Source organism: Diabrotica virgifera, chromosome 7 (assembly GCF_917563875.1).
Source record: "Diabrotica virgifera virgifera chromosome 7, PGI_DIABVI_V3a".
In the NCBI taxonomy this organism is placed as follows: domain Eukaryota; kingdom Metazoa; phylum Arthropoda; class Insecta; order Coleoptera; family Chrysomelidae; genus Diabrotica; species Diabrotica virgifera.
The window spans coordinates 85,826,759-85,839,849 of NC_065449.1; the positions used below are offsets into that span (position 1 = coordinate 85,826,759).

At 34.0% G+C, this 13,091-nt stretch overlaps 1 protein-coding gene across 2 annotated transcripts; it reads right to left on the minus strand.

The window, feature by feature from the left end:
- Positions 1 to 825: 825 nt before the first annotated feature.
- LOC126887708 (piggyBac transposable element-derived protein 2-like) lies at positions 826 to 11,449 on the minus strand. 2 transcript variants are annotated; one of them, XM_050655376.1, is made up of 2 exons: positions 11,314 to 11,449; positions 826 to 4,771 (listed from the first exon to the last, which is right to left on the minus strand). In XM_050655376.1, the coding sequence occupies exon 2, from the start codon at positions 4,224 to 4,226 to the stop codon at positions 3,369 to 3,371; it is 858 nt and encodes a 285-aa protein (XP_050511333.1). In that variant the 5' UTR covers positions 4,227 to 4,771; positions 11,314 to 11,449; the 3' UTR covers positions 826 to 3,368. Both variants share the same exon structure in this region, with proteins under 2 accessions (XP_050511333.1, XP_050511334.1).
- Between the last annotated feature and the right edge of the window lie 1,642 nt (positions 11,450 to 13,091).

Sequence of the window (13,091 nt, forward strand, 5' to 3'; positions counted from 1 at the left end):
TCATTGTTACACCCGGTATAAAATAACACTTACCTGTTTAACAATAATATTTTTACAGCAATATTGTTGAAGAATACGGCTATAACATATTAGAAAAATCACTTAAATCAGCCAACAGGTTTAGGAAATACGAGACTTCAAAAATGACCAAATTTTTAGGTGGGCCGATTTCTATGCACATAAGTTTAGTTTAGTTTGACATTATATTTTGGCACTACTTTGAGTTTTTTGAAAAATTATAAAGAAAAAAAGAAGGTAACTTTGGTAACAAAATTGTTTTATTTCCACAGATCCAATGAATGATAATTTGTTATTCTGCAGATAAGAGCTATTTGTGATAAACAGTTCAAATAAAATAAAATAATGTTATAACTTAACACGTAATTGTGATAATTTTAGGCGCGAAGTTCTTTTACAAACCAGTGCGCATTTCAAAATTAAACGTCTTGAAATGCACACGTGTTTGAAAGCAGATATGCTCCGCCGTTTACGTGCCGATTTCAAAACTACCCGGTCTTGAAATGAACACGGAAACGTAAATACGCGTCCCGATTAACCCTTAACTTAGCAAAATAAGAAATACGCAAAATAAAAATTATTTCTGACATTATTTGTTGAAGTGGGTCGTCAATTAATACATTTTCAGCAATAAACTTTTTTTTTTAACAAATTTCGACTTTGATTTGTACATGTGTATCTGAATGCCCAACGCCAAGAAACCATAAAACAATATGTGTGTATTACAATACACATTACCAATTTGAGTACTTGTGTTTTAAATCAATATTAGGTGGAAAAATGAGAGAACACTCAGGGCTGTACTTATTTATTTTACCAACAAAAATATTACAATGATTACTTGCTCATATGAAAATCGTAAAAACAATTTCGTTTTGACACAAAACAAAGACGTACGTCACATTTCGTACATTTTATATGTGTTTGGGTATTTACACAATTGCGGCATCGGCTCTTTGTGGAAAATTGTGGAAGGTGTCCGAAATTATCAAATCTTATATCACCTTCCCAAGAAGCAATTGGACGTAATATTACGACGTCTTAACGTTGGATTAAATGCCCCAACTTTAATACGCGACGTTGCGTAGACGGTCAGAAAACCGTTATTTGCACCTAAGTGGGGAATAGAAATACGGGTTGCCTCGACGTCCCCCTCTCGACTTCTCAGCTCGAGATATTTTATCGTCAAATTACGTTAGTTTTTAGGACTTTGGTCTTGTAAAGTAATAGTATAAAATCCTCTACCACAGAAGTACGGCCGACAAACTTCATTTTTACCAAATAGGGTAATAATCTTGGAGGATATTAAACCATCAGAAACTAAGATGCATGACGGCCTGTTGATACTTATTTAAGTAGGTTCCTACTCTATTTAGAATATAACCTAAGTGACTTGTATAATTATTTTATTAATCATCTGCCTCATTGCATAATGCGGTCGAAAATTTACAAACGCAAGGAAGTGTACTGTTAAACTAGGTATAAAAATTGCTAAAAACTGAAAGCGCCTCAGAAATTTACAGGTTAAATCGAACAAAACGGTAAAAATAGAAATAACCATCGTAATTAAAAAAACATATTATTATGTCTAGACCCATACAAACTTATCCTTGATTTATATATAAACAAAATTCGTTAATTAAAATCAAATATTAATTAAAATCTAGCAAAAAAATTGCCAAACATTATGTTTCAAAAAATGGCTGAACCAGGGCGATCTTTCATTAATGGCGGATTTGACTCGCGACCTAAATTGAACTACATTTTAACTGATTTGGACAAGGACACCCCTGCCGACCTTTAGTATAACCTATTTTTACCTTGCACACCTCGAATTTACCTATTGGTATACCTAATACGTCCTAAAGTAAGCACAGACAACCTGGTCTTGACGACAGACTCCCGACGACCGGTCGTCGTCGTGAACACGCCTTAATCTGGTGGACGATTATTTTTTACGTCGTTTTGTAGTTGGAAACTAAACAACCAATTGTCGAAAATTTACTTTACGACGTTGGATAGTCGTCGACGTTTTTAGTAAATTACAGATATCTTATAAAAAAACTTTGACGTCAGGTTAACGTATACAACTTTACTTAAATACTACGTTGTTATTACCTAAGTTGTATTGTCGTTCTCATCTTCCCGCAAGCACACGCAGCAATCTACCATATACCTACTGAGAAAACACCCGACGTCTCCTGAACGTTGGGTTCGATACTAATAAATACTCTGTAATCCCCGACGTTGAGCAGTCGTTAAATGTCTTCCATTAAATTACATTGTAGTATAGAGGTTATACCCGACGTCAGCTTAACGTTAAACCTTAACCTAATAATTAACGTTGGTATTCTCAACGTTGGATTGTCGTTGTCGTCTTCCCGAAAAATACGTCTACCATACTCGATAAAACACCAACGTCCTCTGAACGTTGGCATCTATTCTAAAAAATACGTTGTAATTCCCGACGTTGAGTAGTCGTTGATGTATGCCACTAATGCCTGGTTGCACCAACAGATCTTAAGCTCCAGCTTAGCTAGGCTCTACTTATAGATAGGGCCTCCTTGAGTATCACTTACGTTGCACCATAATTTTAGATTCTTACCTTATTATCAATTATATCTATTATTATATTATGGGATTCTTATTGTAATATATTATAATTATATTATATTAATTCTTATGATATTCTCGACTTAAGCTTAAGATCTGTTGGTGCAACCGGGCATTAATTGCACTTACACTACAGATAGGTTAAGACCGACGTCAGCTTAACGTCAAACCTTATCCTAATAATTGACGTCGTTATTCCCGATGTCGGTTGGTCATCAGATTATATTACTTATTAGCAGCAACGTTGGTCCAAAAACAGGAAAAACAGACGTTGTCCTTGGTTCAGGCTTATTGTGAACCAATTTTGTCCTTAAATTTAACGTCCCATTAGGACAACATTGGTTGCAGGTCGTAAAATTGCTACTTGGGTTCTGGCCGGGGTTTAAACATGGTTTTTATTCTTTTTTTTTTGGAACAGCGATGTCCTCATTTGATGGTATTCCACGCTTTTTATTTTTACGGAGCAAGCTGTCGATTATGGAATAACGAAATTGTTTTAAAGTTTTTGTTCTTTTCTCCGGGTTTAGCAGTAGCATTTGTCTTTTATATAGAACCCAAGCGTTATTTACACAAATATCCAAGATTTGTGAAAATATTGATATATACCGTCTGTGGGTTTTCAGTGACGTTCTATATAGGGATACAAACATACCAGCGAGATCCACTCCACCCATATGCCGATTATACTCTTTAACTATTTTTGGGCACGTTATGTCTGTTTTTTTGTTTGATTTTGTTTAAACAAACCTTTTAATGGAAGATAACGGATATGCATCCACGTATGAACTGCAGAGTCGTACTACTTTATTGTCGAACCACTGAATAATTGCCACCCTCTGGTCATTATCGACCATTTGAAAATAAGAACCTCTACCTTCAGTTCGAAGTTCCTTTTCATCCTTAGTGGGACAATTCCTCACTCTATTTATGCGTAAAGTGCCAGGTGAAAGTATTTCTTTGACATCGCGTAAATAGGATACAAGATCAGGAGAACAAAAAAAGTTATCAAAGTACAAAATACTACATATCGGTTTTGAAATAGTTTTACTAAGAGCTATAACTACTTGCTCACTCATTCCAAAAGTCTCTTCTTGTTCATCAAATGCGATATCTCGAAATGTATCATCGCCGCCATAAGGCATGAAATCGTAGACCATTCCTGAGATTACGCAACGCAGAAACAATTTGAAGCCCCATTGCCAACCAGCTTTTTTTCCTTTGTAGGGAACCATCATTTCGTCGATGGACATTCTTTCTTCTTGAATCTTCAGAAAATTGCGTCGTACATGATCCATCACAGGTCTAATTTTATAAAAGCGGTCGTCACTAATAGAATTATTATCGACGAAATATAGATAACAACGTATTTCTTGATATTTTTTCAGTGGCATTATGTCAGCTATTTTGTCATATCTAAATTGAACACTCCAATAGTCTGTGTAAGCTGACATCTTTACAATTCCCATTGATAGCTCAATTGCCAAAAAATCCGTCAATTCGTTTTTGTTCATATTGATTGAGGTACCAGAACGTTGTTCGGAATAAAGGTTACTTTGATATGTTATCATTTCCAATAACGCATCATCAAAGAACATTTTAAAGTAATCAATTGGAGATAAAATCTCGTCTGGAACTTGAAAATTATCCTCATCAATATCTACCGGGTAGCCAAAAGGTTCCTCTGTCCAGTGGTATATTTTTTCTTTCTTGGATTTGTTTTTCTTTTGAACTTTTTGTTGTTGTTTGTTCTTCTTTAAATTGAGAGGTGTATCATCAAGCTCATCTGCTAAGGTTTCATCTACAACATACCCAATATGTTCATCTAGTTCGTTTTTTTAGCACCTTCTGCATTTTCTACCTCTTCATTGTTTGCTTCGTTTTCCAAGATATCGTCGTTTTCGAGCAATACATTCGATAAAATAGTAAACTTAGATGCATTTTCTAATTCATCTTCATCAACACCCTCTATTACAGGATATGTTAAAGGGGCGGACGGTAACATATATTCTTCATTATCACTTTCAATATCGGAGTCAATATTTCTATTGGGGACTAATATATTATACTCACAATCCTCCTCATCATTTATTTGTTGAGTTGCTAATTGTAATATTCTCTTTGTTCTGTTGGACGTCATAATCTGAAACAGAGACGAACTTGAAACTAATACCCAGCTCCCATTACTAAAACTTATTGGAATACATTTGAAAAAAATCACAAAATATATTAATTTTATACAGACAATTCAGCGAGTACTACCCTGGACACCTGTTACTCATCGTTCTTATTTAAATGGTCTAAAACGGGAAGTGTTTATCAGGTGTGTATTCAAATTCACATATTTATTGTTGTTCGTGTTATTGGCGATGTGAATTTAGATACACATGTTTTTTAGACGAAGCTCACATTTTATCAAACATCTAAATTACGAAACTATTGACATATTACTAAAGGACAATGGTTACCTTATTCGATTTTATTCACAGAATTAAAATAACTTTACAAGTCACCACAAAAACTACCTTTATCTTGGGAAAAGTTGGTAAACTGAACCCGGCAAACGGTCGTTACAGAACTAACCTATAATAGTTGACAAATTTATTTCCGCCAAATATAAAAATTGCAACAGTGTAGTTATTTGTACAAAGAACAGGGGTGTATCGAAATACACATTGCTATATCTACGCAGATTTTGAGGTTTAAACTTTGTAAAAAAAATCTAAAATAGGTGTGTATTAAGATACACATTGTCAAGTTAAGGGTTAAACCCCGGTTAGGGGAATTTTGTCATGCAAATTATTCTTAATTAAATTATACCTACTACCGTTGATTGGAATATTAATATGAAATAAGTAATAACTTCTTACTCTTACGTGCGTACAAAGTACACACACATTCTTTTTTTGATTCAAAATAAAGTGGTTTGAAATGAAATCACCCCTTTCTATTTTATTTCTAGAAAAACTATATAAGTCTTAAGGAAAGTGAAAACGTGAATTAAATTTGTTTACTAAAACGGGAAAAATCCCGGGATTTGGCTGTATACTATGTAGTTAAAAAAACTCCTTAGTAGTAGCGTTGATTGAAATATTAAATAAATCCGCCGTGGATGTTGGTGGTTTCTTACGGCTGTTTATAACTGACGGTCGAATAATGGTCCTGGTCGCTCCGGTATCCACCAACAATTCCATCTTTGCACTTTTTACCATTTATTTCTCCATCTACATATACACTATCTTCACGACATTTCAAAGAAGCTATTAGTATTAGATGGTCTTTAGAGAAGTTCTGAGTCGAGGCTGCCCCCTAGGGTCTGTCCGTTCTCTTATTTCGTGCTGGCGAGTTTCTTGATTTGCGTTCTTACTTAAACTCCGTGCGTGCCCATTTTCGCCACAACTGCACCAATGCATGGTCTTCGTTTTCTTCGATGTAATGCCTTTCACCATATTTACCAGCTGGTCAAGTTTGTCTTCATCCTCTTCTTCTTTCACAGTTCGAACTTACTGTACTCACCAGAGGCCTGCGTAGCTGATTCAAACTCGAGGGCCGCGGACAATACATCGACCGTAGCGTCTTGTGATGAGCTAATCGCAGTGTTCTCTTCATTTCAAAATCACGAAGACCATCAATAAATGTTTGAACAGCCAACATTTTCATCATGTCTTCGGGAGCTGTCGGATAAGCAAATCGTACTAGCCTGGCAATATCTAGCTCATATTCTTGAAGAGCTTCATCTTTCTTTTGTCGTCGGTTTTTAAGCCGCGCCTGATAGACATACTCCAAATGTTCGTGCCCGTAGCGCATGTTTAGTCTCTTCATAAGTTGTTCAAAATTATTCGTCTCCTCTAAGAGCCTCTCCTCGAAGAGCAATAACCAGGTTTACAGCTTTGTCTTTTTCAGACCATCCGTTCGCTCTTGCACCTGCTTCGAACTGTTTCACATAACTGTTCCAGGAAGACTTTCCGTCGAAAGTTGGAATTTTGACTCGAGCAGAACTTACACTGCTTTCATTTATCGGCCTTGGCTCCAATTTATATTTGGGCTCATCGTCTTCTATCTTCTTTTCCATTTCCTTGATCTTTACTTCAGAAGCAGAGACTTGGTTTTGTAGCAACGATACTAGCAACGATACTATAAAGTTTGGTCACACAGCAGGAAACTTTCGAAATTAATGAAACCAAAGCAGCATGCTTGTCCTCGAATAAATAGGCTTCTGGATCATGACTATCTTCTTTTAGGGAGTCCTTCAGACGTTTGACTAAATCAGCCTTCTTTCCAGTAGAGTTCAGGTCCCTTTCTTCCAATTCAAGCACAAGGAAGACATGATCACACACTTTATTTAATACGATTGATATTTATTTATTATAATCCCCTAAGCAGCAAAAAAAATCAATGCAACACGAATTTTACTTCTGACACCATTTGTTAGGTTATTACTGTACTGATTTATTTTATACACTTAACTTTTGTACAATTTAACACTTAATTTTACAACAATATCTAATTTATTTTACACTGTCTAATTTATTTACAAATATTATTTATCTACTTTAAAAATATATACATTTCAATAACCCGATCGCGACGTTACAATAATTCACGCGATGGTAAAATATTAACTGAATACGTCTCACGCAAAACGTGAATTTATATTGTTTTCTCAGAATTCTCGATCCTTCTGGGGTACTGGCGAATCCTCGAGACGGTGATCTCACTCCTTGTTGACGGCTCGGCGGGGCAGGGCCGGACTCAGTTCGAAATGCGTTACAATAGGATCAGAACCAACTTCGAATTAAAAGCACTCTACAATGACACCAATATTGTCCAAGAAATTAAATCACAGCGACTAAGATGGGTAGGCCACGTGCACAGACTTCAAAAACGATAGACTTGTAAGACTAGTATGGGAGGAGATTCCTACAGGCAAAAGACCACTCGGACGTCCCAGAATGCGATGGAGAGATAACATCCAAGCAGATGTCCGAAAAATGAACATTCCATTTGACCCTAGGTTGATGGAAGACCGAACAAATTGGGAGAAAGTTGTACAGTCAGCCAGGACCCACCCAGGGTTTTAGCGCTACGTGATGATGATGATATCTACATTAGACGCCATGATATGCAAAGTGGCCTAACCCATAACCAACAATGTTGCTAAAATGCTTTTATTACATATTTTATCCCTTATTTAAGTAGATATTTTCAGATGCAGAGTGGCTCAAGCATTGGTTGCTTGAGCCACTCTGCACTAATATTTGGGAAATTCAATTTTTTTTAAATAAGATTTTTTACATCTCGTTTTGGTCACACTTTAGAAAAAGTCACGCGTCGCCACTGGGTGTTCCTAACAGTGGCGTAACAAACTCTGTCGGGGCCCCCCCGCAGAATTGGAAATGGGGCCCCTTTCAAAAAATTACTAAATGCGACATGTGTAACAAATACCTATATGTGTTACAGCCCAGTAAATCAACGTAAAATATGGCAATACCGTGTAATTTTCAGTGTCATCACCGAAGTGGTCAACTGAAGACTTTTCGGCTTATTTATGAGTGAAAATGTTTATTGTTTAACAAAAAAACCACGTTTTTAGGCGATTTTTCGCAAATAGTTCAAAGATTAAGTATTCGATCGAAAAGAATATTGTTAGCACAAATGTATCTAGCTTATAAAAAAATGAAACAAAAATTAAGTCTATCGACTCAGTAGAAGAAATGTTGTAGCTCATGAAAAGTTTTTCTTATTCGTCAAATTCCAAATCGAATATTTCAACGTGAAATAATCAAAAAATTAAATACTTTTCGGGGAAACTCATTAGAACTTTTTTAAAATGTTTAAAAGAAGCTTTATTTTTTACAAAAGTTTCTAGCATCAAAACTAAGCCAGTTACGCTCAAAATACATTAACAAATAATTAACTTTTTTATATGACCTGTAAGTTTCACCGGTTCAAAGTGCTTATTTTTAAAACCGTTCTAGTTGAAAAGGCTTGAACGATTCACTAATCACGAGTATATGCAAATTGTAACCAGCCATATCTTAACCAATTTTTGTCTTACACAAAAACAAAATAAAGCCAAAATATTTATAAAAGCAAGACCTACATTTCTTTACTCTTTGAGATTTTTTTCGTATCACTAATACTTTAAAAAAAAAGGCATTTTTCCAAAATAAAAAAACTTTTTTTACTATGAAACCAAATTTTTTCAAAAATAAGAACTTCGAACCGGTCAAACTTACAGATCATATAAACAATAAATATTTAAAGTAAATGGTAAAGCGCTAATGAAAAATTTTATTTGGGGTGCGAAATAGAGGCAGATTTTCACGAATTTTTTTTACCAAAAAAGGAGTCAACTTTATTTTGAGCGTAACTCGTATAGTTTTGGTGCTAGTAACTTTTATAAAAAATAAAAATAAAGCTTTTATTGAAACATTTAAAAAAAGTTTATTGAGTTTTTCCCGAAAATTTCTTCATTTTTTGGTTATTCCAGGTTGAAATATTCGATTTGGAATTGGACGAATAAAAATATTTTTTCATGAATAAGTACACCATTGTTTTGTATCTTATAAGCTACATTTTTGCTACAAATATTTTTTCGATAACTAATATTTAATTCGATAAATACTTATTTCTGAGATATTTGCGAAAAACCCGTCTGAAAAATAAACATTTTCAGTCGCAAATGACTTGAAAAGTATTAATATAGATAAAGAAACTCTATAGAACAACAGTTGCTTATAATTAGTCAATTTATATATTTCCGGACTTATTTTAACGTATGTTTTTCACCCCAAGGAGGGGTGTCACCACCCGAAGTAAAAGCAACCAACGGCATAAATCCAACTTTGAAGTGGAGTGTAACTAGAACGTAAATTAAAATTGTCAAGCAAATACGTCCGTCGTGACGCTGATTATTTCATTTATAGGAGATTCTGACCAATAGAAAGCTACAGAAATGTAAATTACGGTGATAATTTTTGATAATATCCCGTCGTCAAGTATATTACGTCAGATGCGCTTCGTTGCTACGAAAAATACATTCAGTGACATTAATGACAATTAATGTTTTAAAAGTTATAAAAGTGATGACTTTCAACCGTAAAATATTTTACAACTGTGTATTTAACAGTACTAATTTGTACTTACATAAATAAATTACAATAAAATTTTGGTTTTGAACAGTTTTATTCATGAAATAATCGCAACAAATTGCACTCGATCTCTAAAAGTAATATAGAATTTTAGAGCTCTTGTGCAATTACTACTGATAATTTCACTCCAAAACTGTCATTTACTGAGCTATTGGTGTATTCATGCACTCTTTATGACGACTTACATTTTTCATCTGTATTGGTATAGAATAAAATAGAACAAAAATGACTAAATTATTACATTAGTAATATTCTATATGAGATGATCAACTTTCTTCGTGCTACTATCAGCGAATATATCTACAATTTTATTAATTCGGATGGACAACTTCATGTTCAATATTGCACTGCTTAAAAAACGTATGGGGCCTTCCCCATCTTGTTGTCTAATGACATATTGGGCCACCCGTAAGCTTCATGCTGCGGGGGCCTCTGTTACGCCTCTGGATAATTATATCGAAATATTAAACGTGGGTAAAGAGAAAATCCATTTCTAGATTTAGAAATATTGTTCTAAAATTCTTTCAGTAGTCACGTACAAAGAATTATAGTTTATTGTCGTCACCCATAAAAGTTCGTGAGGCCGGAACGGATTAAGTTTCTAGATATGAGATGACTCACTTGCCGAATACGCCTATTTAGAAATTTACGTTTTTAAATTTAAACACACAAAGTAAAATCTTATACCTATAACAGATTTTACATAATATGGGGCCCCCGCAAGCTTCACGCTGCGGGGGTCTCTGTTACGCCCCTGGTTAAGCCCGACCAAACAGTCGTTTTGTTTTTCGTGTTTTAATATAATTTTTAGCGATTTTACAGTGACTTTGTAATGTTTATTTAAATTTTGTATATATTTTATCGTAAAGTATCAATGGAAACAATAATTGTTTCAACAGAAGAGACTAAAAAATGTTATTTTACGGCATTATAGGTAACAAGTTATTTTCTACATTTTCCTCAATTCCCAAAATACATATCCTTCGATTTGGCTGCAAATTAGTCCACGGATAGCCAAAATACAGTGCTTTAAGTGGTTAACGGTTAAAGGGATTTTTATATATTTATAAAAGAGTATGAAAAAATCATAGTGTTTATAAAGTATTTAGATCTAGAGACATATACTTCACATTCTGGCAAGTGCGCCGCACTCGTTATCTGAAATGCTTCGCGAAGATGCCAGTTTTAGCATTGTGCAGGTTTTACAACGTTGCTGGCAAAATCTTGAAAATTTTGAATGACGTAAATGGAAAACTAATGCGTAGTTCTTGAAAAAATAATGTTTTGTCAATGGCTATTAATATTTATTATTTCTTTTATAATAATGCACATCAATTTTTCTTTGATTAATTTTCTTTAGTTTTTTATCTGGTAACCGCAGTTACAATTGATTATTGATTAGGTAGGTACCTACCTATAAAAATAATGTAGTTTTGCTTATTGCAAATGAAGGCGTTAGAAGCAAAAGGGTACAAGTGCATATTTTCCATAAAATTAGTTATGTGCAGAGTTGAGTAGTTAAAATATTTACCAAATTATATAGTAGCATAAGGATCCAAATGAATTTAGTACATATTTTATGGTGCCATCTATTGACTAGTAAAAATTACATAAAAATAAAAATGTAGCAAACGTTGGTGGCAAACGGGTACAAACACACATTTCGCACTATGAGCGTTGACTGATAAATATACTGACTATAAAAATATCCGTATTTATCAATCAACGCTGAGTGCAATACTTAAAAAAAAAAATATTTTTTGAGATAATCGGGAAAAATATTTCATTTATAGCAATTTATATGAGTGCAAAACTATTCTAAAAAAATTTTAATTTTCATGGTATAATTCCCAAGTTAAGATACTATAATATTCGCGTATAGGCTTACCGTTTTTGTGCAAGACTATCACATCAGAAAAAATATGATAGTCTTACATCTAATTGCCGTACGCGGCAATAAATTTGGGTATCTTATATCAAAATGTGACAGTATTACATCCACAGTATTTACGAATAACCACAAAAATGCAAGAGTTTAGTTTCATATTAGCAGTGACTAAGATCAGTTTGTGTCTGCAAAATGATATGTAATAATAGTAGGGGAGCAAAGTACGCTAAATGTGCAGTCACTCGAGCGTTATGGGGAACTATTGGGTTGTGAAGAGTAGGTCCTAAAACCAAAAAAAGTTAAGTAAAGTTTTCCATTTTAGTGGGCGCTTGCCATTTTTTAATTTAATTTTCCATTTCCAACAATCGTTTTTTCCGATTATAACGCCATCTATCCATAATTCGAAAAAATGTTTCGAATAAAAATTACTTATTTTTACGTAAGGAATCCAAATCTGCAATAAAAAATGGGGCTCCTATTTAAGATTTTACAGTAACCCCCCACCCTACCTCCGTGGGGGTCGTGTTTGGTGCCATTCGATAGATTTTTTTAAAAATATTGAATAAGTGTATTTTTCAGTTTTTCGATTTGATGTTCATTTCGAGAAATATCGCGGGATTCGTATTTAAAATAATAAATTTACCCCCCACCCCTCTCCGTGGGAAGTCGTGTTTGGTATCATTCGATAGATTTTTAAAAAATATTGAGCACATATTTTTTAGTTTTTCGATCTGTCATTCATTTCGCGAAATATTCGCTTTTTTCTTGTGAAACTTTGGGACTCACCCATTTCCTTATGCCCGGCCCAAATCGTTAGATTTTTGAAATATACACTCTCTTGCATGTACTTAACTTACCTTATCTTAAGAGGCTACAGTAGCGAGCAACAGGTAGCAGCAAACGCGTTCCAATATTGCGGCTCTAATTTTGAATATTTTGTCGAGATATTTGGCACACATATTCGTAATATAATAAAGAATGGCGGTACAGAGCCCAATTTTAGAAATATGTTAGTACGTGGAAATTACTCTATAACTAAATAAAATATTGAAAAAAGGAGCCTGTACCGCCATTAAGAAGAAAAAAATAATAAACTTTCTTCAAATAAACTTTTTTATCGCATGCCTAGATTTTGTGTAATCTTGGAACTACTAAAATTTTTTATTTCTAACAAGAAATCGAACATATTATCACTAAATAACTAATTAGGCAACATAGAGAAATTATCAGTGTCATTTTGACAAACCTGCGTCAGATTTTCTCTAATTTGTTCTGTCATCTTTATTGATATCAGTCCAGTGCAGTAGTGTGTTAATTTAAGAATTCGTTATAGTTGTTTCATAGGAAAATAGTGTTTATTGATAGTTATTTATTATATTTTTGTTGTTGTTGTAAAGTTGTTGGCCTGTTTGAAATAATAG

Coding starts and splice junctions, on each gene's coding strand:
- LOC126887708 (XM_050655376.1), bottom strand. CDS start 4,226: ATGTTCTTTGATGATGCGTTATTGGAAATGATAACATATCAAAGTAAC.